At 38.4% G+C, this 27,452-nt stretch overlaps 1 protein-coding gene across 7 annotated transcripts in view; it reads left to right on the top strand.

The window, feature by feature from the left end:
- The window catches only part of MAMDC2 (MAM domain containing 2), a 398,140-nt gene that overhangs the window by 85,690 nt on the left and 284,998 nt on the right, over positions 1-27,452 (top strand). For all 7 annotated transcript variants that reach the window (XM_040449383.1, XM_040449385.1, XM_040449386.1 and 4 more), the window contains 2 exons: positions 1,203-1,271; positions 22,192-22,249. In XM_040449383.1, coding sequence (XP_040305317.1) covers positions 1,203-1,271; positions 22,192-22,249 — 127 coding nt within the window. The remainder of the gene's footprint in view (positions 1-1,202; positions 1,272-22,191; positions 22,250-27,452) is intronic.

Raw genomic sequence — 27,452 nt, 5'->3', positions numbered from 1 at the left:
TTAATGGTTATACAAGTTATAATTGAAAGGAGGATTCAGAAACTGACAAATCCCATTAATAACTGGAGCTCCTGATAGAGTATTTTCTCAGGTAAAAATTTTGTCTACTGCCCCCATCACTGTGTCCCTTGCTCACAAAATCAGTAGTTGAAGCAGGTCCTGGAGCACGTTGCACTGTGTGCCCACCTCCAGCCAGCTGGTAATCCTGTTCATCCAGGAGCTTCTGTTGACCTAACTATCCTTTCCCTACAGTTAACAAGTATATCCCAAATTATAGGTTCTATCAATTTTATTACTATAATTAATACAAAACCACAAGCCTTATCTCAATACCAAGCACCATTATTTGCTTGATCAGTCCTACTTACAGCCATACATTTACTACTATCACTCTCCATTTTTTTTTAATTTCAATACGTTTTATTTAACCTAACACATACCAAATATTATCATTTCAGCATGTAATCAATACACACACTATTTTTTTTAATATATGAAATTTATTGTCCAATTGGTTTCCATACAACACCCAGTGCTCATCCCAAAAGATGCCCTCTTCAATGCCCATCACCTACCCTTCCCTCCCTCCCTCTCCCCCATCAACCCTCAGTTTGTTCTCAGTTTTTAAGAGTCTCTTATGCTTTGGCTCTCTCCCACTCTAACCTCATTTTTTTTCCTTCCCCTCCCCCATGGGTTTCTGTTAAGTTTCTCAGGATCCACCCAAGAGTGAAAACATATGTTATCTGTCTTTCTCTGTATGGCTTATTTCACTTAGCATCACACTCTCCAGTTCCATCCACGTTGCTACAAAGGGCCATATTTCACTCTTTCTCATTGCCACGTAGTACTCCATTGTGCGTATAAACCACAATTTCTTTATCCATTCATCAGTTGATGGACATTTAGGCTTTTTCCACAATTTGGCTATTGTTGTATCACTCTCCATTTTAGCAGCTTGAATAACTAGATTATTAGCCAACTGCAATCAAAATACTGCTTTCTTTGTATGGAACTGTGGGATCACTATATTGACTCCTGACTCTAACGTGACACTGTATGTTAACTACACTAGAATTAAAATAAAAAACAAAAAGGATTTAAAAAATCCAGCCCCAAATAAGTTTTGTATAGCTCTGAAAGTTTATAAAAGTTTATAAATGTCAGTTTGACATATTCTCTAAAAATTATTGTTTTGTTTCCAGGGACACTGGATTGCCTGCTACTGGCTTTGGAGCTCTCTTTACTAGACACCCACCAGATCATCGCAAAATGTTAGTAGTCCCTAAACCTGCTGCAGATTGCACAAAATACTTCTTAATTAATCAGGAGGTTTGTTTGTGGAGGTGAGGGGATGAGGAGTCTACATAGTCAACAAAATACCCTTTACATAGCATTTCACAGACTCCTTTAACAAAAGTATTGTTTTCCCATCAATATGCAAGCACTAGTAATAATAATATAGTCAATCCTCATTATTTGCAGATTCTGTATTTGCAAATTCTCCTACTTGCTATAATTTATTCGTAACCCCCAAATCAATCAATGCTCAGGGTGCTGTTGCAGTCATTCACGGATCTGCACAGAAAGGCAAAAAAAAAAAAAAAAATTGAGCCAACCAGTGTGCACGTTCCCAGCTGACCTGGAGGAAAGTAGAACTGTATCTTCCCATTTTGGCTCTTGTACTGTACCTGAGTGTCCTTCTCACAGTCTTTTACTGCAATGACTTTTGCCTTTTTGCGTGTGCCTTTTGTTGGTGATTTTGCTATTTGAAATGGCTTGCAAGTGCAATGTTAAAGTGCTGTCTTGTGTTCCAAGCACAAGAGGACTGTGATGTGACTAATGGAGAAAACATGTGCATTAGGTAAGTTTCCTTCAGGCATGAGTTATGGTGCTGTTGGCCATGTTCAATGTTAATGAATTAACAGTGCATATTAAAGTGACTTTAAATAAAAACGCAGGGGCGCCTGGGTGGCGCAGTCGGTTAAGCGTCCGACTTCAGCCAGGTCACGATCTCGCGGTCCGTGAGTTCGAGCCCCGCGTCGGGCTCTGGGCTGATGGCTCAGAGCCTGGAGCCTGTTTCCGATTCTGTGTCTCCCTCTCTCTCTGCCCCTCGCCCGTTCATGCTCTGTCTCTCTCTGTCCCAAAAATAAATAAAAAACGTTGGAAAAAAAAATTCTTTAAATAGAAACGCAGATAAAACCAGGACACGTACTAATTGGCTGATGAAAATATTGTGGCCAGAGGCTCTCAGGAACCTAACCCTGTGTTTCCCCTAGAGCAACGGTTCAGGGTTTGCTAATTCAGTGTTTGCAGTGACTTTATAGAACATTACTATGAGTTATGAGCTTGGACTATAGAGCAAGAGACTGCTAATTTTTACTGATAAAAGAAATATATTTATTTTGGGGAGGCATGACTTGTTACTACAGAAAACGAATTTATCTTCCACTCATCTTTGTAAACAAGACAAACTTTCATAATTTCTGTAATGACGTATAGCTAAGTGATACGGAAATATAGGTACTTACAAACTCTATAAAATTCTAAGTATTGAATTGTGCGCTGTGTGGACATGGGGACATGTCATCATTACCAGCAATTTAGATGTTTTTGCTTCCTGTGACAACTGTCTGGCATTAGAACTAAGCTACTTTGCAGTCTGCTTGGGCTTGAGGTGGGAAATGTCCTAAATGACAATGCCCCACACCCCATTTCACAGTCACTTGAAATTCTGGCCAGGTGTTCTACCATGCAGGTTCTAACCTTGATTGCTGCAGTGGGGCTGGCCTGGCCTATGTCTCCCACAGGCTGCTGTAGCATATCTAAGTGGGCTGGAAGGCCCACAGGAAGTATTTCCAAATGATCCCTGAGGAGGGTGGACTTCTGGCTTCCATGAAGATGATGAGCTAAATAAAAAATCCCACTGGCTCCCTTCCTTGCACTGAAATCTTGAAATTCTAGCAACAACATGGAAAGGCAGAATGAATCCAGAGGCAGACTTTGACAACTGTATCAAAATGTTGAGAAACTCTAAAGAAAATGATGGGTTAGAGGAAGAGAGGGCTGGGAGATGGAGTAGGGGAGGAGGAGAAGAGAGAAGGCAAAGACTGAAGTCTCTAGATGGAGTCTTGAGCCAGACCAGGATGCAAGCAGTGTTCTCGGTGGGCCAGGCTTATGCAGGAGCTCAGAGTCTTGTCTATTGTGTTTGCAAACCTGGAGTATAAGCTGAAAGTTGGATTTCTCTGCACTGGCTTTGTCTACTATTTTTAGTCCAGGACAGAAAAGGAGACACCAGGGCTCTACATACTAGATGATTTGATACCAACAATCTACCTCCCTGAAATCACTCTGATCTCAGCATTGAAATCTGTAATTCCAGCCACAGATGGCCAGTAGATCCCTGAGTTGTCTCCTCCAACTCCAGTTCGAGAAAGCAATCTTGGATATGGAGGAATGAGGCAGTGCACGTAAAGGAGGAAGAAATGCCAGGGAGAAAAAGCACCATTAAGCCCAGAGAGCGGTAGCAGTGGTGCTCAACCCACATCACCCTCACTCACAGTGAAGACAGGAGCTAGGCCTCCCTTTTCAATGGGCCACCTTTGTGGTCATCAAAGCAGAGGCATCTGGTAGTCTCAGGAATAATACAGACAAAGTTCTAGTTAAAAAATATCATGACACATCTAAAGAATAAAAAGCATCATGAAGAATGACAAGACATAGGTGACTTATACCAGAGGAAGCAGACCTGGTGGAACAAATGGAACGGGAATTTAAAGCTTTATTACTTGGGGAAATAAACAGTTGCAAACGTAAGACAAAATAATAGAAATCAATTTGACGTTAACTTTCCAACAGCAACACTGGATGCGAACCCATAACATTGAAATGTTGAAGGAAAAGAATTTTGAACCTAGAACTATTTAAATGGGAGGGTCAGACAAAGATATCTTCAGACACAAGGACTGGTTGCAGACTTACCATCCTGCCACAAGTAACTATAGAACCAGGCAAAATATAGTAGGCAACTGTCATCAAGTGTTGGGTAGCAACTGTGTGTTTCTGTGCTCCTTGAGATGGGGGTGAGGGCGTCTCATTCTCCCTGACTTACTCTCTGAGGACATGTCTTCCAGCTGCGATGCAGGCAGGTGAGCCCCACTGCAGAGCAATATTCCTGTTGAGTTAGGAAGCAGGAATAGGATTTTAGAACTTCTGAATGTGACTCAAACTTGTAGGACCAGGGTGTCAGAGAGAAGGAAGTTGTGTGTGGAGGTGGGAACAGGAGTCCACATCGGGTTCCCTTGGGTTCTCAGTCAAGTATGCGGCCCTGCACTCACTATGGAAATAATAGACACCCCTGGTGTTAAAAAATCAAATAGAACTGTCTGTAGTGTATTCTGAAATTTTACAGTGATGCTCCATCCTACCTGGTAATCTCATGCAGTGGGTTCCACCGCTACATCACCTGCCTTCAAATCTTGGCCCTGCCCACTTACCAGCTGTGTGATCTTGGGCAAGTGGCTTAGCCATTTCAGTTTCTTCATTTGTAAAATGAGGATGATAATTATAAAGGTGTCCATGTTCTAGGGTTGCAGTGATGATTAAGCAAGTTAATATACATAAGATAATTAGAAAAGTAATTGATGTGTATGTGGTAAATGCTGTGCAAGTCTGCTGGGCTAGACACTCAGCAACCTGAGTCTAGAAACTCTATCAATTCAGGGAAATGTTCTCAATTTATTTCATTGATGATTTGTACCTTCCATTTTCTCTGTTCTTTCTTTTTGGAAATCCTTTATTTGGGTGTTGAATTGCTTGGCCTGGTCCTCTACTTTTCTTGTCTTTCTGTTTTATTTTTTTCTTTACTATCTTCTCTCTGTTTCTTCGACCCTACTATTGAGTTGTTTTTTGTTTGTTTGTTTAAATCCTTCTGTTTTCATTGGATCCTTTTTTTATTTCATGACTATAATATCTTATCTATCTGGGGATGTTAATGATATAGTTTGTTTTTCTTAAATTTTTTTCTCCATGCATAGTCTCTATTTCATGTAAAATGCTTTTTTTGTTTCTGTTTGGGTTTTGTTTGTATGGTATCTATCTGTGCTGGAGGCTTTCTTGAGGGGTCTGGTAATCCTTGCTTTTCTGCTCATGATTAAGAGCCTGTGAGTGAAACTTACTGTCTTGGAATTTTACTGGAAGGATCTAGGTGGGTCTTCCCTCCCCTCCCACCCCCCAGAAGCCCTGGTGCCAGTATTTTAGTCTTTCCTCTTGGGCTGGTCAGATTCGCCAGAGAAATCTCCCTTATTTGACCCTCTGAAGGGTGAAGGGTTGGCACCTGTGTTCTTGGAGTGAGCAGAGCGTTTTGCTGGGACATCAATATTAATCCTTCATTATGTATGGTCACTGAACCATGTTGTTGATCAATGACTTTCTCTTTCACCCTTTAAAAATTTATTTTTTTAATCTTTATTCACCTTTGAGAGAGAGGGAGAGACAGATAGACAGACAGCACAATCAGGGGAGGGACAGAGAGAGAGGCAGACACAGAATCCGAAGCAGACTCCAGGTTCCAAGCTGTCAGCACAGAGTCCATCATGGGACTCGAACCCATGAACCGTGAGATCATGACCTGAGCCTGAAGTCGGACGCTGAACTGACCGAGTCCCCCAGGCACCCCTCTTTTACCTTTTCTAGTGAATAAATTTCTAGTTCCTGCTGGAAGAGAGAAGGTGCAGTACCCAGCAGTGGAGAGTGACAGAGACCTGCGGCTCTAGCTGCTTCTCCAGCAACTCCAGCCCAATTGTCCTTTGCTGCTTCAGGACTTACTCAGCTTTCTGCTAAGTCACACACCACTTGTTTGTTCATCTTCTCCAAGCTTCCAAAACTTGTTTCTCATGTCCCTTTTCCTGTTCTTCATATCCTTGTGGGTTTATTTTTTTAAAGCCTCTTTCATATGATTTTAGTGGAGCTTTTTGGAGAAGCAAAATGCAATGTGTACAGTTAATCTTAACTCTGAAGTTGTAAAGTTTCATCTGAAATGTCACCTCCTCCAAAGGACCCTCCCTTCCTACTGTCACCCCAGCCCCTACGACTTGGTAGATCCCTTGTGGGTGTCCATGGCACTGTGTGCTTCTTTTATCCTAACACTATACTCATCTTAGTTGCAATTACTTGCATCCCTGTTTGTCTTTCTTGCTAAACTTGCTCTAAAGGGCAAGACCATGACAGCTCCATCCCCCATGCCTACCAGAGAGCTTGACCTATAGCAGCTGCATAGTAATCATTTCTTGAATGAATAGATTATTTCTGCTGTTGAACAGAAAATTCTTACAGAGGAGAGGTATTGCTCTTTCCTATCTTATTTGATTTAGGGCTTCAAGACTTGTAGAACCAAAAGTTCTCAGTTCTATTTTGGTAAATGCATTGGAAGACATAGTCTTTTAGAAAAATCAGTCCTTCTTAGTTGGAATTGCCGAATTACTTGTTTGTCTTATTTGATTATCAGCAAGGAAATAAATACATGAGTACCTTCAACTGTCCTTCACTAATTCCATATGTAATTCCTTCTTTCAGTTAATGTACACTAATTATAGGATATTCCATACCATAGGATGCTGTGGTGTTTTAGAGTCTGCTTTCTTTAATATTAAATATTCTTTTGCTTCTTACCAACTGTACAGCTGTGGAAGTTAAATGTCAACTTTAAAAGGCAATGAATAAGAATGAGTTTGCTCAATGGACCAAAGTAATGTGCTTCAACTTATAAAAGAAAGGCTGTAATCATAATGTAAATTTAAACTTCCAGTTACCTCTTAACAAAAATCAGAATGTAGGTATAGTTTTGTTGTTAAGGGGACATTAGCTAGATGCATTTATTTTAATTTTTAGATAACATTCATTATATTTTGATGGCACTTGACAGTCCTTTCTTTTTTTAAAAAATGTTTATTTATTTATTTTCAGAGAGAGAGAGAGAGAGAAGGCATGAGCACGGGGCTGAGGGGTAGGGGCAGAGAGAGAGAGAGAGAGAGAGAGAATCCCAAGCAGGCTCCCCACTGTAGCAAAGAGCCTGATGTGGGGCTCAATCCCACATATGGTGAGATCATGATCTGAGGGAGACCAAGAGTCAAACACTTAACTGACTGGGCCACCTGGGCACCCAACAGTCTGTTTCTTTTCTCACAACTCAACTGATAGCCAACCTACTTTATTTTGGACCAATATCAAGAAGACACAACACTTTTCCTCCTTAAACTGGCAGCAAACATCTCTGGAACATATTGGAAATCAGAAGGACTACAGTGTTTGGACAGCACTCATCACTCCTGGCCTTACCTAGAGAAAAGGACTCTGTGGATAACTCCTCCCACATACGTCACAGACTGAGATAAATTTTTAAAAATTATAATGTAGGGGGAAGTAAGGCTGAGACTAAAAGCACTATCAATGACTTAACTTTAAAAGTGAGGATTTATATACATTGAGGCTGGATTGAGCTTGTCTAGAAGTAGAGTTATTGTTTCTCTTGAAAGCTGGTTACATTTCTATCAGTGAGTTTCCAAGGAATTCACCCTGACCAGTAACAGCAGGGGTGAGAGTCAGGGAGGCCCAAAGACCACAGCCACAAACAGTGCTCTTCTGATCTCAGGTGGGCACAGTTGCATGGCTAGGAGGTCTCTGACACATACTCCTTTTACTACATGGGTAGAGACATTAAAGGCATAGCAAAGTAATGAGAGACACATTTCCTTCAAGGCACATAGGAAAAGTGGATAAGAACCTGAATATAATTAGTAAATTAAGATATTCTTTGCCCTCCCATCTTGTTCTCACGAATTCAAGTTCTCGGGAACTTATACGTAATTTGGAAGCTCTTCATGAGGCATGGAGAGCTAATTCACTGATTATCAGAAGGCCCTTAGATATGTGATGATCTATACAAAATCATTTTATGATTTGTCCATTGTAACAGATAGTTGTAGCTGACTCATTCTAAGAAGTAAGGTTTTCCATGTATAATATTTGGACGGCATCTGTGACCAGTAAGCAAGCAACCAACCAGAAACCAAAACAACAGAACAAATGAAACAACAACAAAAGCTGTATCAAGCAGATTCAATTTTGCAAATGAGATTTAGTATAAATATAGTTTTAAGATCTTTTTCTCAGAAGCCCTTAACTTAAATATGCATATTAACCATGCATGGTCCTGGGATAATGGTTCACAGGAGGAGCTAATTTTTTTTGACAGTGAAAGCCAACTCTGGCATAGAATATGCACTGGGTGAGAAGCATACGCATGGGAGCCTGTGTCAGTTTGAGGGCAGCCCAGAAGTACTGACTATCTGCTGGAGGATGGAGAAGTATGAAAGGTAGACCTCTTACAAGGACAGCAGTTAACTACTGCATCCTGCCATTTTTACCAAATTTTATTGTATCCCGGTGCTAGTGATTAGTGTATATTGTCAAAATTTTATAATAAATGTGTCTTGTTTCCAGAAGTCATCCAAACACTATGTGATCCACATGACTGGAGAAGAAAGAAATTAATAGTGTTTTGGATCACTGGGTAGCTTTTTGGAGATAGTTGTTTTTCAGAAAAGGCATGGTATGGAGAGATAGGAGACATGGTTCTACTTCTGGGCCTGCACTAAACCTGCTATATGACCTTGTGCTGGCTAATAAGCCTCTCTGGGTTCCAGTTGTTTCCATCTATAAAATGAAGAGATTGAACCAAATGATCTGTAAAGTCCTTTCCTGCTCTAAAATTTTATGGTTCTAAGGAGAAAGGCATCTGTAGTCTCATAAATGGACAAGTTAAATGAGGCCAAAAAGTAGTTCAGGCAGTTAAGTGCTCATTGTTGGCATAGAGCACTTATCCATATGTGTGTGGAGCGATTACTTCCCAGTAACCATAGTGAGCTTAGGCCGCAGCTTAAACTCTTTCAATTTATTTCTCTCACTGGGGCATTTAGCATCTGTAAAACCTTTGGCACTCTTCAGAAGAAAGGGACTGAATATGAATAGTAAGAGGTGTTATTTTGTTTTTTCCTTTTCTCAAACTCCAGGGCAAGGCATTTGCTTTTTTTTCTTACTCAGGCATTTATGTGGTGGCTTGTCTCTTGGTAAAATGCCACCCAGTTGGTGAACATTTTTCCAGAAGGAAAAAAAGTTTTAAAAAATGCCCTGTGATGAAGGTGATGAGGGTAACAACAAAGGAAATGTGAAGAGGAGAATGATATTGTGGAATGAGCATACAATAGGAGTGAGACAGACCAGAATCCCATTCTTGATTCTTTATCTTACTCATTGGAGGACCTTTTGCTTCCCATGCAGTGTAATGTGGCCAGGCTGTGTGCTAATGGGGTGATTTTCCTCCCTGCTCCCACCTCCCTCAAGCCCATGTGTTGGTCATATGACCCGTATGGCCAATCAGAAAGCATTCTAGGATTATAATTGAAGTTTTGGGCAAGATGCCCTAACATTTTCCAGGTAGCAAGTTACAGAGGGCATCTAGCTGTGGGGCGAGCATCTCTCTGTTAATGAAGCTAAGCAGAGGTGTGGAAAAAGACTGTTCTGATGGTATTCTTTTTATATGTGCTGGTATTTTCCTTCTTTTTTTTTTTTTTCTTTAGTTTGAGCTAGGTTTCTATAACTTATAACTTTAAGTAATACAACTGATAGCAAATACTTATATGGTATGTATTATGTGTCAGGCACCATTCTGATGTTGCTAACTCATTTACTTCCTACAAAACTCATACGACTTGGTTCCATCTACATTATCTGCATTCTATGGTGGGAAAAACAAAAGCACAGAGAAGTCAAGTAACATGTTCAAACTTTCAGAGCAATCAAGTATGAGTCAGGATTTTGACTGAGATTGTCTAAGGCCAAAGCTCATGGTCTTAGCCACTCTTGTCTTCTGCCTCTTTGAATGCTAGGCCAACTAAGAGAACTCTGAACATGGAGATGTTATTTGCTCCATTTAGGCAAGGCCCAGGTCTTGAGCACCAAGCCATTTAAAGGAAATACTGGTGAAAGGTTCTTTATCTCTTGAAATTTCTAGATTCAATTTTTTCATTTTTCAAATAATATGGCTACTGGTTCCTAAGACATACCTTGGATTTGGTTTGGAAGTTTCCCCCTGTAAAGCAGAAACCTGCCTGAGCTCATCTCACTCACCTGGGATGCCTGGAATGGGTGGCTTGGCTGGTGCTGAATGGTAATGGCTTTTATAGTTGGTCAAATTTGCTGAAATGATTTCAGAGTCAACCTAAATGCTATTGCTCTTTGTGCTACTCCTGCATATAGGGTATCTGCCGTTACCTGACATACATTGAAACCAAACAGCTAAGTAGGTGGGACACTTCCCCATTTGTTAATATTTGGGGGTATGGCTCAGGTCCTGACTTGGCTTGTGTGCCTTGGCACAGGAGTGTTTTAATGGTGGATAGCAATGACCTACTTTATTGCTATCCTTTCAGGGTAATTCATAAAATTTAATAAGAAAATTTATGTGAAAGCACCCGGTATAGTGCTTGTTAGATCCAAAGTTTTGGCATCATAGTGGACTCATGGCTGACTCAGACCATACCTGTCTGTATTGTATCTAACTTCATTAGAATAGCCATTCACACTACACCTACCAAATTAAAGTTCAAGTTTATTTGCATACCCAGGTGTGCTCAGTGAGGCCCTCAAGATAAAATTATGAAGACAGCTTTATTCAATTTACTTATTTGGTCTCTAGTCCCCAGAAACAATCCTTTCCTTCTCTGTGCATGCATGCCACAGCTCCCATCAAGAGACAGAGGTCATTTTCCTGTCTTATGAATTGGGGCTGGCCTTGTGACTCATTTTGATCAATGGAATGTAGCAGAAGTGATGCTCTGGGACATCAGAGAGCAGACCTTATGAGACTGGTAGTTTCTACTTTCTGATTCTTGGCCTCTAGCCAACATGCTGTGAGAAGCCCAAGACACATGGAAGAGAACCAAGGCATCTGTTGACAGCTCCAACTAAGCTCCCAGACAACAGACAAAACCAACTGCCAGGCATGAGAATGAGCTATCTTGGATCTTTCCATCCATTCAAGTACCTGGATGACTGTAAGTCTCATTAACATCACATGGACCAAAACACTACACAGCTGAGCCCAGTCATCCCACAGAATAATCAGAGATAATAAAATAGTTGTTATTTTAAGCCACTAACTTATACGCCATAGTAGTAGATAACTGTAATAAGCTTCATGTCTCTAACTACCATGATTATATGGCTGCTTCTACCTTTATTTGGCCTACAGGTGAATTTGTGTCATTGCTAATCCATTGGGAATACAAGCAGTTCAAATTTTGGGATTGATGAGGTCATGAAACAAATGAGTGGCAAAGATTTTCAAAATGTTAATATTATGGAATTTATATTTAATCCTGACATTTCCTTTTATTCCACATAATGGTGAGACTGCATTACTAGTATTTCTCTTTATAATATTGGAAATTTATGTGGTTGTCATAATGCTATAATTACTTGAAGTCTTCAGTGAGTCTCAGTGGATAGTACTATACTGTGCATCTTTGAGCCATAGAAGTGGTTTCATAGGCACAAGAATTTTACAGCATTATGGAAATCTTTGCTGCTGTGTTTAATTTGATTCTATATTTAGCACTTTCATAGTTAAATTATTACCTTAATAGATAAGGCTTACATTGCCCTTCAAAATGGCTTGCAAAAATTATTAGTCCTGAGGAAATTATGTTTGTTCCACATATCTGAATTCATCCTTTCGACATAATGAGTGGCTACTATGAATTGGGAACAATTAGGTATTAGGAATATAGAGACAAAAGACACCCATTCCTGAAGTAGCTCACTGTCTAATACATGAGACAGAAAAATAACCAATCAGTACTCATGTATCAGTAAGGAATACCCTTGGCTGAAAGTAACAGAAAACCTCACTAGTAGTAACTTGAATAATTAAGGAATTTGGTCATGAAATATAAGGGAGTTAAGACTGGAATGTCACCGGGGCACCTGGGTGGCTCAGTCGGTTAAGCATGGTCTCACAGTTTGTGGGATCGAGCCCCACGGTGGGCTGAGCATGGAGCCTGCTTGGGATTTTCTCTCTGCCTCTCCCCCACATGCATGCTCTCTCTGTCCCTCCCTCTCTCTCGAAAATAAATTAACTTAAAAGAAAATACTGGTATAGCAGCTACATGATGTCATCAATGATGCAGGGCATTTTTGTCTTTCTTCTCTACAAGTTTTGCAGGAAGCTTTCATCCTCATAGTGTCAGGAGGGTTGCTGTGCCTCCCAACATCATCAATCTGTTCTAGAAAGGAAGAAATGGGAAAGTGAAGAGGTAAAGGGAAACCCCTTCAGAACCACCATTCTTCATCTACTAGATGGCCACCCTTGGCTACAAGAGTCTTCTAAGTAGAGAAAGACACACAAGAAGGGAGGCTGGAATAGTTGTTGAATAAGCCAACCTACACGTTGCAACATGCTAGGGTGAACAGAGGATGCAAGAGGAGAACATAACTCAGATTTGGAAGGTTAGAAAAGGCTTCCAGGTAGATGTGAAACCTAAGCTGAGTCATGAAGTTTGAGCTAGAGTCAGCCAGATCAACAGGAGAGAAGGGCACCCTAGACAGGGATTTAGGGCAGGGGATAATGGTACCTGTGATGGGCATGTCTTGGTTCATAGAGTACAAGTTTTCAGTGATAGCATCCAAAGTTGGAGAAAGATGTTGGGGACAAAGCAGGTAGGGCCTGAAAGCTATGTTAAAGAATTTGAACTTTGGGGCGCCAGGGTGGCTCGGTCGGTTAAGCGTCGGACTTTGGCTCGGGTCATGATCTCACAGTCCGTGAGTTCGAGCCCCACGTCGGGCTCTGTGCTGACAGCTCAGAGCCTGGAGCCTGTTTCAGTTCTGTGTCTCCCTCTCTCTCTGCCCCTCTCCTGTTCATGCTCTGTCTCTCTCTCTGTCTCAAAAATAAATAAACGTTAAAAAAAATTAAAAAAAAAAGAATTTGAACTTTATCATGAAGGCAAGAGTGAAAGGTTTTCAAGTATGGGGTAGAAATGATCAGATTTGTGTTTAAAAAGCAGAAGGCAAATTGTAGGTGACTGGGACTGCAGTGAGAAGGCTATTGAACTAACCAAGGCAAAAGATGATAAGGTCCTGACCTCTAGTAATAGTGGTGTGGAGGAAAAGATTTCATATTTTAGATATATTAAGAGAGAGGAGGGGCGCCTGGGTGGCGCAGTCGGTTAAGCGTCCGACTTCAGCCAGGTCACGATCTCGCGGTCCGTGAGTTCGAGCCCCGCATCGGGCTCTGGGCTGATGGCTCAGAGCCTGGAGCCTGTTTCCGATTCTGTGTCTCCCTCTCTCTCTGCCCCTCCCCCGTTCATGCTCTGTCTCTCTCTGTCCCAAAAATAAATAAACGTTGAAAAAAAAATTTAAAAAAAAAAAAAGAGAGAGAGGAATAGACATTTACTTGGTAACTGATTAGTTATAAGGGTAGAGAAGACTCAAGGTTGATTCCCAGGCCTCTGGCTTAGGCACCTGGGGGTTAATGGGGCCATTCATTGAGGAAGTGAAGGTAAGAGGAAGAGGAAATACCAGATAGCAGGTGGATAGTTGACACTGGAGCATGAGCTAGGTCAGTGACCCAGATTCAGTTGCAAATATAAGTGTCCTAACTAGTTCCTCTGCCTCCAGTCTTGTCCCTTTCAATCCATTCAGCAGCTTGAATATTTCAAATAAAATGCAAAGAGAACCATGTTCTTCCACTCTCTAATTAGTATCCTTGCAGTATCGCTTTTTCTTCTTGTGTCAATGAGCACATACTGTGTGTCTGGCACTGAGCTAAGGGCTTTATATGCCTTATTTCACTTAATTCTCATTATTTGAGATAGACATTGCAGCTATCTCCATTAAAAAAGGGGCTCAGAGAGGTAAAATAACTTCCCAAAATTTCCTTAGCCTGGGAAGCACCAGAGCTGGGTTTTAAAACTCAGGTCTGGTCTGACTGCAGAGTTTGTGTCCTTAACCACTATAGTACATTGCTTTTCATGCTTAATTGTGTAGAGTGCTCCATTTCCTTCAAAGTATTTCATATGCATTATCCACTCCTAAATTTATACAAGGTCATATGAGTCTGTATTTTCTTAATTGTATAAACAAGGAAATCAAAGCACAGAGATAATCAAAGAATCCAATTTTCCATTAATTAATCTATCTGTCTAGTCTCTAAGTATTTATGGAAGAGATACTAATGGGGGTAAATAAGATGTAGAGGGTTTAAATGGCTTGCTCAAGACCCCAAGGCCACTTGATAGTCAAGAAGACACTAGAATCTCTGGGTTTATAAGTCTGTGTTCTTGACAGAAGGAGAGAACTGCTTCCAAACTGCTAGGAAACTTAGCAAGGGCTTGGCTTGGATCAGGAATAAAAGCAGATTCAAATTGTCTGCCATTTCATCTGTTCTTTCCACCTCTTGCCCTCTAGCTTCTTTGAGATTGATTTGTAGGATGGACCTAGAGAGTATAATGCTAAGTGAAGTAAGTCAGAGAAGGACAAATATGGTATGATTTCATTCATAGGTGGAATTTAAGAAACAAAACAAATGAATAAACAAAGAAAAAAGAGACTAACAAAAAAACCCAGCTCTTAAATACAAAGAACTAACGAGTGGTTGCCATAGGGGAGGTGGGTGGGAGGATGAGTGAAATAGATAAACAGGATTAAGAGCACACTTACCTTGATGAGCACTGAGTAATGTATGGAATCGTTGAATCATTATATTGGACACCTGAAACTAACATAACACTCTATGCTAATGATTTAAAAAAAGAGGGAGTAAACAAAGGTAGAAAAAGATAAGGGCCCCCTAAAATAGAAAATCCTTCAATGAGAGCAGAGGCCGTTATCCCCAGGATTAAGGCTCGCCAATGAGCCAGCTGTGTCACAGGTTGGGCGAAGAATCTCCTGAGACCAGAGCAGAAGTCTCCAAGAGAAATTTTCGCAAGAAGTAAAATTAACTGAACATATTGAGATGAGAATTACACAGCTGGGGAAGTTTGAGAGTAAATAAGTGATAGATTAAAAAGGGGGAGGGCAGCATTCAGCAGATGTGGAAGAACTATCAGATTTGCTCTGTGTGGCTTCATTCCTTAGGTAGATCCGAGATTAAAAAAGAATGATGATTTCTGTTAAGAATGAGACAGAACTTCCCAGAGTGGTTGTAACCTCCCCTTCCATCCTACCACATGGAGTCAAGTAGAATCCATTGCCATGGGCCTCTCCTCATCCTAAATAACAGATGCTGCTTCTACTGCTGCCGGAAATGGGATTAATTCCAAATTAATTCTCTGCTTTTTTGAGTCACTTACTCAGAATCAGACTCTTAGGTGGGACTGTCTGATTTGCTGAGTAGATAGATGTCACATGCCCTTGTTCTGGTTGCTGGGAAGCTGGGTAAAATATCTGCTTGTCCTCCAGACAAAACAGAAAAGAAGTGGTTGACCTTTAAATTTCTTCCAGGTTTAAGAAATTGTGATTCCCTGGGTTTTGGTATTTCATCTTGTCAGATTTACACATGTTACCATAGAGGTTGGTGTAGTTGTAGGCATTGTAACTAATATCATGGCTTTAATAAAAACTTCAATATCAGACTTCTTTTCCTTTTTCATCTTGCAGAACACCTTTAGCAGTTCTCTACCTTACAACCATTGAAGGTTGAAGAGGGCATGTGTGGCAAACTGTGGGTGGTGCCGGGTGAAAGCCAGCTGTCCACTTTCCAAACGTTCTTACAGCATGGCATTATATTGGTAAATTTATCAGCATCTGGTCTTCAGTTTTACATTTCCAGAAAGACAATTTTATCTGTGCTTCAGAATTTATCTGACTCATGAAGACTGACTTATGCTCATTAAACTCACAAGAAAAGCCATTATTCTAATTAGTTAATTTATAATGGGAAATAAAATGTTCAAGCATACCAGTCATGTCAGCCTTAACAAAAGGATTCTCTTGGAAAAAAAAAAAAAAGGATAGGAAGGCAACGTATAATCAGAGTGTTGTTCAGAGTGTGTGAGTTAGTTATAAGATTACAATAATCAATGGCCTCAGATCCTGACTACCTGATTACAGTGGGACTCTTTCAGTTGTAAGTAAAAATTGCACAATTAAAATGACCTTGAGTCAAAAGGAGAGTTTATTATAGGAGTTTGAATTACCAGATGGAACTCTGGGAAAGTCCTTGGAAGAGTTGGGCTTCCAAGACTACTGGAATTAGAACCAGGATTCTCTCCCTGTTGGCTTCCTTTTCTCCTTCTGAGGGGAGGTACTTTACATCCCATGGTTCTTATCACAGAAGAGGGACTGACTCTTTCCCATTCATCTCTAGTAAGAAATCCCATGGCAGAGCCCTGATGGAATCTGAACTAGGAGCTGATGTTTAGACCTATCAGCTGTGGGTAGTTATGGAGTGGTAGAGCAGGGACATGTGACACAAGGCTGGCTTGAGGTGATTCCAGACAATGAGCTAAAGTCACTGTTAGCTGTCATAATCAGACTGGAACACTGACATTGATGTATTGCAGCTCTGCTCCCAGAATCTTCCAGAGAGGTCTATTTATGAGCCAGGACACCTCTTCCTTGTGCCTAGAACACATGCCTCCCTTAGTTTCCTCATCTCTTGCTTTCTTGAGTTTCTCTGAAGACCATTTCTCTTCTAAGGGATTTATTCTTTCATTATATTATTTATTTGGCTATAGCCTTCAGCTGATATCGAAGAGGAAGATCTATGGTTTTATTTTCAAAAGACCATCTTGTTTCAAATTGGACAAAATATATCACTTCAAGATTGTTGCCCAGTTTTTCAGATTGAAATGCTTGGGGGAGGTGGGTGATCACAAAGAGTTTATAGCTGACTGACTGAAATTCATCATTCACTATTATAAAAGTTTCCATTTTGTTGAGCCACACTGCATTTTCAAAAAGATAACTGAATATTTTAACCCTCCACCTTTATTTACTTTGAGTTTTGTAGTAAATCTCTATCTTTTTATATTCTAATTTTATTTTAATTGCTTTATTCATTTAATTCATATTTCTCAGTGCCTACCTTGTATCAGACTCTGTGCTGGGAGGTGATAATAAAGCAAGAGAGAAGGACCTGAACTTGGTGGAATGGGTTTCTGCCCATTAAGTGCTTTAAGTGGGTTGAGAGATGCGCAAAGCTGCTTTGTGAGGTTGGCTTGCCCAAAGCATCACTCTATTTGACTGATAATTGTATCATTTGAGTTGTAACTTTGGATGAGGATGGGGTAGAGAAATAAGTTCACCATCATCTATTTACACTTAAACATTTTAAGATTATGTAATATTTCCATTTAAATACTCTTCAGACATCCATCTACTTATTTCCTAGTTATAATGTAAGTTGGTATCTTTGCCATGTTTGCTTCTTATTTTTTTAAAAAAGACCATTTATCATGACTTATAGATTCACCATATATTCACAATATATTCACCATATTGATGGTGAAAATTCTTATTTTTTTAAAAAAGACCATTTATCATGACTTATAGATTCACCACATATTCACAATATATTCACCATATTGATGGACATTAGTTTCCAGTTTTACACTGTTACAAATAAGGCTGCATTGAATATTATGTATGTCTTCTTGAGTATATGTGCAAGGATTTCTTAATACTTAGAAATATAATTGCTAGTGAAGATATATGCACCTTCATTTCTGTAAGATATTGCCACTAGTAATGTATGAACATGCTCATACTTTCATATCCTTACAAACAGTGTAGAGATTTTTAATTTTTACCAAATGGATAGTAAATGGTAACTTACTGTTTTACTTTGCGTTTCACTGCTGAATTTAAGACTGAATATTAAGCCTGAATTTCTTTTCAAATATTAATAGCCATTTTGTTTTCTTCTACTGTGAAGAATTTATAGTCTTAGTCCATTTTTCTATAGGATACTGTCTTTTATTGATTTCTAGGATTTTTTTATTTATTCTGGATATTGATATTATTTGAGTTAATTTTTCAATAAATATCTTCTTGTCTATGAATTCTCTTGTAACACTGTTTATGGTGTCTTTTGAGTGATCGAAAATTCAAATCATAATTTAATCAAGAATTATATATAAAATGTCAGATCGTAAACCTTTTAGAAATTATACATACACACATATGTATATGTAACATATATTGAATAGTCACCTATAAATAAAGGGGTTGTTTTATGTCCTTCAGCAGATTTAAAAATTTTTGTCATAAATGTCTTTTAAATCTGTTAGATGTATTCCTATAGGAAAATTAGAGATTTTATTGCAGCTATAAATGAGATATTTCGATTTTAATTATGCTTTCTAATTTCTTGTTGTTGGTGTATGGGTATGCTATTTTTGTATATTGATCTTGTATCCAACAACCTCCCTGAAACTTGCCTGTTGTTATGATTTGTAGATTCTCTTGGATTTTTAAAATGTAGATAATCTTATATGTGGAAAATAAGAATTTTGTTTCTTTTATTCCAGTTATTATACTCACACTTCTTTTCCTTGCTTTACTGCGTTTTCTAGAATCTCCAATTCATAGAATAGAATCCAGAATTTGTGCCTATTTGGGAATGTTTATAGAAAAGGTTTTCATCGGCTTAGTCTTTATTTTGATTTACTGTTTTCTTCTCATAGTGATGTTGCACTACTCTGTTTATCATATGTTGAAATTTCCTGGAAGAGCAGCAATCGGGTAATTCTAAGGAGGAGTGAGAAGTCTGGGCAGTTTTATTAATCTCTTAGTTCAAGAGTGCCCTCTACTGTTGGAATAGTGAAGTGATCTATATTTTATTGAAGCCATCTTTTTTGAAAGTGGTGATTCTAGGACCTTTCATTTCTGAGCTTGAATTCTTGTTTTTCTTTACCTTGCTAGTTGCTTCCCAATTTCCCAGAGGCAGGTCCTTCCCAAGACTGCCACTGTGGTCTTAAATTCTTTCCAAGCCTCTTTCTTGGAAAGCCAATCTTCAGATCCTCTAGTCACAGACTTGTTCTCAGTATTTCCCATCAGTGAAGGATGCTTTCTTTTCTGGGGATGATGTCTTCTGTGTTCCATCCCCATTAGGAACTTGCCACTCTCTCCTCTCTTCCATGTAATACCCACCTGATTTTGCTCCAGTATGGGCTTTGGATATGGCTCTACTGATTTTGGATTTTTCTCCCACATACACATGCGCTGAAGTTTGTAGTTTTCTCTAGCCACTGTTATGCACTAGGCATGGGTGATTGTGTGATTTTATTTGCTTTTGCAGATCGGGGTTGGGACACACTTGTTTGTATTCCTAGCAGGTTTCCGGGTAATGCAAATACTACTACTCTGGAAACCACACCATGAAAGCCCTGAAGAAACTGGTGGTTATCACCAGATTTTGGAGGATATATGTAGATATTTGGGTTTAAGGAAACAAAGGATCTAGGAAAGTGTAACAATCTTGTCCTGACTGTGGATTGGTCATTTTATCTTTGTGATTCTGTCATTTTTTGACTTACACATTCTGTGTTGTTAGGTTTCTTGACTTAGGATCTTCCTGGTGTTTGTTCCTTTAATCAATACATAATGATCTTTATTACTAATAACTTTTGACTCAAAGTCAATTACATGTGATATTAATATAAGAATACTAACTTGCTTTTGGTTAATATTTTCTGGATATACCTTTTTATATCCTTTTATTTTCAAACTTCCTTTGAAAATAATTTATTCTAGGTATAGACGCATAGAGTTGTACTATATAATACAATATGATGTTCGGTTTAAGTCTAAGAAAATATTTTCACTGATGAGTTTAACCCTTTTACTTTCATTGTATTTGCAAAGGCATTTAATTTTATTTTTATGATTTTAATTTGTCTTATAAGCAAAAATGATTTTCATTTCTTCCTTTTATTCTTTTCTTATTAGATTGGTCTTTAAAAAAATTACTTCCAACAGTATGGAGGTTCCTCAAAAAATTAAAAATTGAACTACCCTACAACCCAGCAATCGCACTACTAAGTATTTATCCAAAGGATGCAAAAATGCTGACTCAAAAGGGCACATGCACCCCAATGTTTATACCAGCACTATCAACAATAGCCAAAGTATGGAAAGAGCCCAAATGTCCATTGACTGATAAATGGATATAGAAGATGTGTTATTATACACAATGAATATTACTCAGTGATCAAAAAGAATGAAATCTTGCCATTTGCAACACCATGGATGGAACTAGAGTGTATTATGCTAAGTGAAATAAGTCAGTCAGAGAAAGATAAATAGCATATGATTTCACTCATATGTGGAATTTAAAAAACAAAACAGATGAACATAGGGGAAGGGAAGGAAAAATAAGATAAAAATAGAGAAAGAGGCAAACCATAAGAGACTCTTAAATACAGGGAACAAACTAAGGGTTGATGAAGGAGTGTTGGGTGGGAGGATGGGCAAAGTGGATAATAGTAAGAAGGGCACTTGTTGGGATGAGCACCGGGTGTTATATGTAAGTGATGAATCACTAAATTCTACTCCTGGAACCATTACTACACTATATGTTAACAAACTTAGATTTAAAAAAATAATAAAAATTTAAAAATTTACTTGCTAGTTTGAAAATTACATTTCTAGTATTTGTTCTTTTAACTGCCAGTATTCAAACTTGAGTGTGCGTCAGCATCAGTTAGAGGGCTTGTTAACACAGGCCACAGGGCCCTACCCCCAGCTTTCTAACTCAGCAGATTGGGGTTGGGACCCACTTGTTTGTATTCCTAGCAGGTTTCCGGGTAATGCTAATACTACTACTCTGGAAACCACACCATGAAAGCCCTGAAGGAACTGGTGGTTATCACCAAGTAAAATATTAGCACCTGTACCCAATAACCATTCTGAGTTTGACTTCCTTGTTATTTTGGAATTCTTTTACTTACTGAATTCTCTTTCTCACCAGCATAGCCAAGCATTAAAATGTTTAAATTTCCTTGTGCCCAATATTTTTAGGTGTGCAATTCTCAGAAGAGTTTCTTTGACTGTCTAGTCCCATAATACTGCCAGAAACAGAAGTAGGGCTTTATTTATTTATTTTATTTTATTTTATTTAATTATATCTCATTGGAGAATAACTTTTGTCCCACGCTGAGTTCTAAACAGAGAAGCGTTCTTGCAAGTTTCCCTAAACTGGTGGCTGGAATTTCTTTGATTTCTTTTATTTGAGGTTACAGACTTTACAGACTCCTGGCTGTGAGTAGGACAGCCTTCTGTGCCTTCTGTGACCCCAAAGCCATGTCTCCGGCCCTTCATATGCAGCCCACACTCTACCTTCTAGTCTTGGCATATCATCTTACAGCTTGCCATTCTAGTGAGCATCGTCCTCATTTCGGGCACCTCAGGGTTTCCCCTTGGAGCTTGGCTGTGCTTGTAGACTTGGGGAAGGGAGGATATATTTATTCAGCATTGCTCTGTGTTTAGTTGGGTGGAGGTTAGGGAAGCTATATAATCTCAGTCCACCTGGTTGTCTTCTATTATCTCCTTCAGCTGTCATCTAGCAGCGACCATGGGGCATAGAGTCAAAAGGGTTTGAGACGCAGAAAGCAGATGGTAAAGAGAATCCCAAAAGTCTGGAATGCACCTAAGCTCAGGGACTTGGGCTTGGTAGCATATCATTAGTACAGGAGAGTAGTAAGTGGTACTGAATTGGAAGTAATTGAAGGAAGGGCATCCTATCGTGGTAGATAATGCTATAAACAAGGTCTGGGATAGTTGTAGGGTTTTTTTTTAATGTTTATTTTTGAGAGAGGAAGACAGAGAGAGAAAGAGCACAAGCGGAAGAGGGGCAGAGAGAGAGAGGGAGACAGAGACTCACAAGCAAGCTCCCTGCTATCAGCACAAAGCCTGATGTGGGGCTGGAACCCACAAACCGTGAGTTCATGACCTGAGCCAAAGTCGGAAGTTCAACCAACTGAGCCACCCAGGTGCTCCAGTTGTAGGTTTTAACATTTTTATTAGGACCAATCCTCCTTGAAATGTTTTTATTTCATGTAAAGCAGATAGCACTAAACATCTTAAATATCATTCTTTTTGGGGTTGTTCTTTTCTCACATATTGACTTATCCCTCTTAGGTGTGCATTGACAACATATGCTGAAGACTATGCTCCACCATATGATTATCAGCCATTTGTGAGTATAAGATGGCTGAAAAGCCCTATTCTAATATTTATTTATGTACTTAAAATGATTCTTTATTTCTAGTATAAATAGTCAAGCTTGGGAAGAAAGGACAAATTGCAGAAATTTATGATGTTTTATATTTATTTAGAGATATTAGCTATTTGTGGGAGTCAATGGAATGTTTTATGGCTATGATTTCTTTTTGGAAGTTTATAGATATCAGGAAGAAAATATTGCAGTGTCCAAAATATATTAGTTGTTTTCTTCCTCATCTTGTTTTATTGGCCCCTTCCCTGAATTCAATTTATGTGAAATAAAAACCTACCTTTCTATTCATTTGTATTGCATTGACACATAAAAATAAGTAGTTTAATTTAGCTCTGGGAGATGTGTATTTGATAAAATATGTCCAGTTTATAACTTCAATATACTTGTACTTAAAAAATTATACAACAGAAACCAAACAAGGATGCCTCCTATTAGTCTTGTTATGAAAGTCTTGACTGTGAATACAAGGGAATAAGAACCATTTTAGGAGAGTGGAAAGCTAAGTTGATTATGAATTAAATTCATACATTTAATTATATTGAAAATCCCGATGGATTTTGTTTTCTGTTAGAACTGTAAGATTGTAAGAATTTTCTGAAAGAATAAACAGATGAGAATAATCAAAAGTTTTTGAAACAGTGATATAGCCAATTTAGGGAAGTACAAGATTCATGGTACTAACTTTATTATATGTCGTATTCTTATTTATTTTTTCTCATTATAAAAGAGCATTCAAACCATAAAAAGATAAAATATGATGTCTATGGATTAATGCCTAATACATAAAGAACTTATACATATTGGAAGGAAAAATGTTGAGAACCTAGAAGAATGACTAAAGGACATATATAGACAATTTACAAAGCAGGAAATATAAGCAACTAGCTAATAAATGTAGCTATTTGTAAATATATTATTTACAAATAATAAAAGATCTGAATTAAAAGAATAAAAATATTTGCTAATAAAATTGGCAATATTTTTAGAAATAATAATACTTAATGGGCTGAAGATGGGGTAAAATGGATACTTTTATCTGTTGCCAGGAAGTTGTTTTAATCTTACTGGAAAAGAATTTGGCAATATATATCAAGATACTATTTGATCTAATAATTTTCCTTCTAAGAAACTTCCTCAGATAAAAATAACTTAACTAGGGATAAAACTCATATCCAAGGATACTCATCACTGAATTATTTGTAATGACAAAACTTGGAAAGTACCTAATATTTTAGTATTAGGAGTATTACTAATTAAATATGTTATAATCATATGAGGAGATATTTTGCAGCCTATATAATGTCCATAGATGGTTCTTAGTGTCTTGATAAAACTTGATTTAAGGTTAAGAGAAACATTAACATACAAAATTGTACACATATTACAGTTTATTATATGGATATAGTGTATTCATATAAACACTATGTAAAAATATCGAGGAAAAAAAACCCTGAAGGAACTGTCAAAATGCTAGTAAATTTGGACATTGGATGGTGAGATTCTAGGTGATTTCTTCATCTTTACACATTTTAGAATTTTCCAATGCAACAAGCATGGTGGCTTTTCTGATTAGAAAAACCACAAGGCAATAAATATATTATTTAAAAATGCATTTCAGGTCCATTTTCTTAAATACATGGGATCTGACTGCATCTCTAAACAAAAGGCAGTTGCAAGACACATAATTAAAAACTCACAAAATTCAAAGGACTAATTTCTCCATAGGCATAAATATTAAGAACGTGAGCTGTATTCTTAGGGTGCATAAATCTTTAGCCATTGTGTTGTATGTTTGTGCTTTTAATATTTCAACATTATTTCTAATGTTTCTCACGTTGCTTGTGTCCACATTAACAGTGTGCCATGGCAGTTCCGTGGTTTTATTTAGAATTTTGTTCATTCACTTCTAAGTTCCATGCCAAAGTAATTGACGTGGAGGCATATTTTTAGCACTGCTCGCAGAGCCCCCATTTAATGAATGCTTACCTTGTTACATTGTTATAGGATACAAAAATTTTTTTTAATTGTAATGACAGCAAATGGTTAAATAACAGTAAAATAATGACTGAACTCTGACATAGAAGTTACTGTGCATATAAACAAGTGTATGATTCATAAAATACTGACAAAAGAAAGAATATTTTTTCTTGCTAGAGTCTAAACTGTGTGGACCTAGCATAAACACAGTACACCATTCTCAGGCTATTGCCTTTGCAATTATGCAATTCCTGAAGAAATCTTAAAATATTTGGATTCATATTTCAAATTTTGTGCATGAATTGAGACTTAATTTTTATATTATCATTTTTTTTATATTTGTTTAATTGATATTTGCATAAAGTGGGATAGCATTATAGGAGTTCTAAAGTGAAGCAAATTATCATCCTATAGCTCTAGGTATGAGTAAATTAACACAGAATATTAGGAAGCTATGAAATCATTTTTAAGGAGTAATGGAAGAGAATTAGAAGGTACTTCCTCAAAACTCCACCTTTTATGTTAGGTATTCATTATGGCTATTATGGCTCATCCCAATTTCAATGAAAGATACTTTCTCTTAAAAGCTTCCCCCTCCTTCTTCCAAAGAACCAAAATAGAGGAAAACTTACAGAGAAGGTACATTAGAGGATTGGTCCAAGAGTGGCTGTTTATGGGGTACATGAGCTTTTAGGATAAAGGACAAGTGAGCCAAGTATAATGATGGAGAGTTTACTGAACACACTCAGAATGAGTAAGGAAAAGAATTAGTCCAGGCAGAGAGAAAACTCAGGAAGTTGAAGGGTCAAAGGAATGAGAATGTTGAGAACAAAAACCAATCATGGCAGTAGTGAAGAAGTGAAAGAGCTGGAAGAATTGGAGGTAATGAGCAAAGGGGGATATACTGGAATTTATTGGAATTTCACATTGTACTTTCACATTGTTATTAGATTTATCTTGAAAATGCTGATTTTAAAAGGAATGGCAACATTTTTGTGAGCCTCCAAAAGATGTAGAACAATTCTCAGGAATGACAGAGCCCAGTTATGTGGCCATGGGGCTGAGTTTCTATAATGGAATCCAAACCATTGACTTGAGAGGGTGAAAAAATGGTAAGCCAGAGTGTTGGCTAGATTCTAAATATGGGTGTTGGAAGTCAACCTACAGGACAGCAGGAAAGAAAAGTAGTGCCAATGACTAAGTCAAATGACCAAACCCTCAGTGGGAGCTCTTTGGAGGTTAACGGCTCCTCCCAGGCATGCAGCTGCCATTTGGGTGCATCTAGTTGGTCATTATCAAGTGTGAAGTACCATTTTGTTTTCCTAAATAGAGCTGCCTATTGAATTATCTTTCCAGGCATATGTGTATCTTGAACCCCCAAAATGTTGACTATCCCTGCCATGGTACACAGTAGGTATAAAAAGAGACTGCATCTGTTTAGCATTATTCCCAACAACAGCAGGATTGACCTGTTCTACCACTGGGGCTTTATGCACTGGCACAGATATCTCATTAAAATATTGACATTTCTGCGCTGATTAGAAATTTGCTGTCACCTTGAATTCCCCACAACCTTGCCCTGTGAGTAGCTCCATCCCTTTCCCTAGACTCCCAGGACCCAGGACTGCATTATGGACCCTTTCCTGGACCCTAAGGACTTTGGCTGTCATGGGTTCCTTCTTCCATTAAAAATTTTAAACAATATATATTGTATAACTGCATTGGTATAAAGACAAATATAATCCAAGTTGGATCATATTCACTTTTGGTAGGGGGCAGGATTTAAAAGCTTATTAAAGAAATACATTTCTTACGCTGTATTTCTTATTGGCGTTTTGTAAAGATTACGCATCTTTTCCCCCTTATACTGTCTTCATGCCTATTTATGACTATATTATTGTATTTTATGGCCATGTTATATGACCATGTTATTGTTAACCCTCTTGAAGTTATTACCAATGTACCAGTCGTGTTATTACACAAAACTAAAGCGTACAATACTTATTTTTTTTCTGAGAAGTACTCTTGTACTCTATTTTAAACAAAACTTTGTGTATAATAGCTATCATCAGTTTCTACCCTAAAATGTTTATGAATATTAAATGGCCAGCAACATTTCCTGGCTTAGCTAAGAGTTTCTACCATTTAATACAGTTAGTTTTGCAAAATGGCATCTGCATTTTTTATTGTGGTAAAATATATGTAATATAAAATTTACTATATGACCCTCGTTTAACGTAGAATTAGTGGCACTAAGTACCTTCACATTGTTACTAGATTCATCTTAAAAATTCTGATTTAAAATTTTTTTTTCAACGTTTTTTATTTATTTTTGGGACAGAGAGAGACAGAGCATGAACGGGGGAGGGGCAGAGAGAGAGGGAGACACAGAATCGGAAACAGGCTCCAGGCTCTGAGCCATCAGCCCAGAGCCCGACGCGGGGCTCGAACTCACGGACCGCAAGATCGTGACCTGGCTGAAGTCGGACGCTTAACCGACTGCGCCACCCAGGCGCCCCTAAAAATTCTGATTTTAAAATAAATGGCAACATTTTTGTGAGTCCCCAAAAGTACTGTGGGCTCTAGGTACTGGGCTTCCTGGGCTTCATGGTTGAGTGGGCCCAGCCTGGACCTTCTGGAAGTTTAATACTTGTCTTACCAGGGGCCTCTAGGACATGCTCAGTCTGAGTGACTGTATAGATTGATAAATACTCTGAGTATCATCCCAGATCAAAATGTACCTTGGCTAGCAGTCAGAGGTGGACAGCATCATTAAGAGCCCTCTGTAGTTCAGTTGGGATTATTCACATGCAAGAAACTCCCCAAAGGCTAGACTTGCCTTTAGTTTTCTGCCTCTCAGGAAGGGATGCCTACCAGGGCCCTTAAAAAGAAGAGGAGGGAAAGAATGATCTGCAGAAAATACCAAAAGCTGAGACAGAAAATGAATCTAGAACAGCTTGGGAGTGCTATAGGAAGCATCTGAAGGAAATGAGCTTTGGTTCTCACTTTTTTTTAAAACCTTCTCTTTGCATTTTTGTTCCATTCTGTACTCCCATGATCTTCCATAATTTCGTTTCAGCATAGAGTCCTTTTCTTTTTCTGCTTCTCTTTTAACAACATATAGTGTGCAAAGTTGTACCATTGAATTGGCCGCATTGAAAAATCATGTATAAGCCTTATACTCCAG

This window comes from Herpailurus yagouaroundi, unplaced genomic scaffold, assembly GCF_014898765.1.
Source record: "Herpailurus yagouaroundi ecotype Mexico unplaced genomic scaffold, PumYag 199, whole genome shotgun sequence".
NCBI classification, from domain to species: Eukaryota; Metazoa; Chordata; class Mammalia; order Carnivora; family Felidae; genus Herpailurus; species Herpailurus yagouaroundi.
Note: the sequence above shows the minus strand (reverse complement) of the source record. Positions and strands in the feature narration are given on the sequence as shown.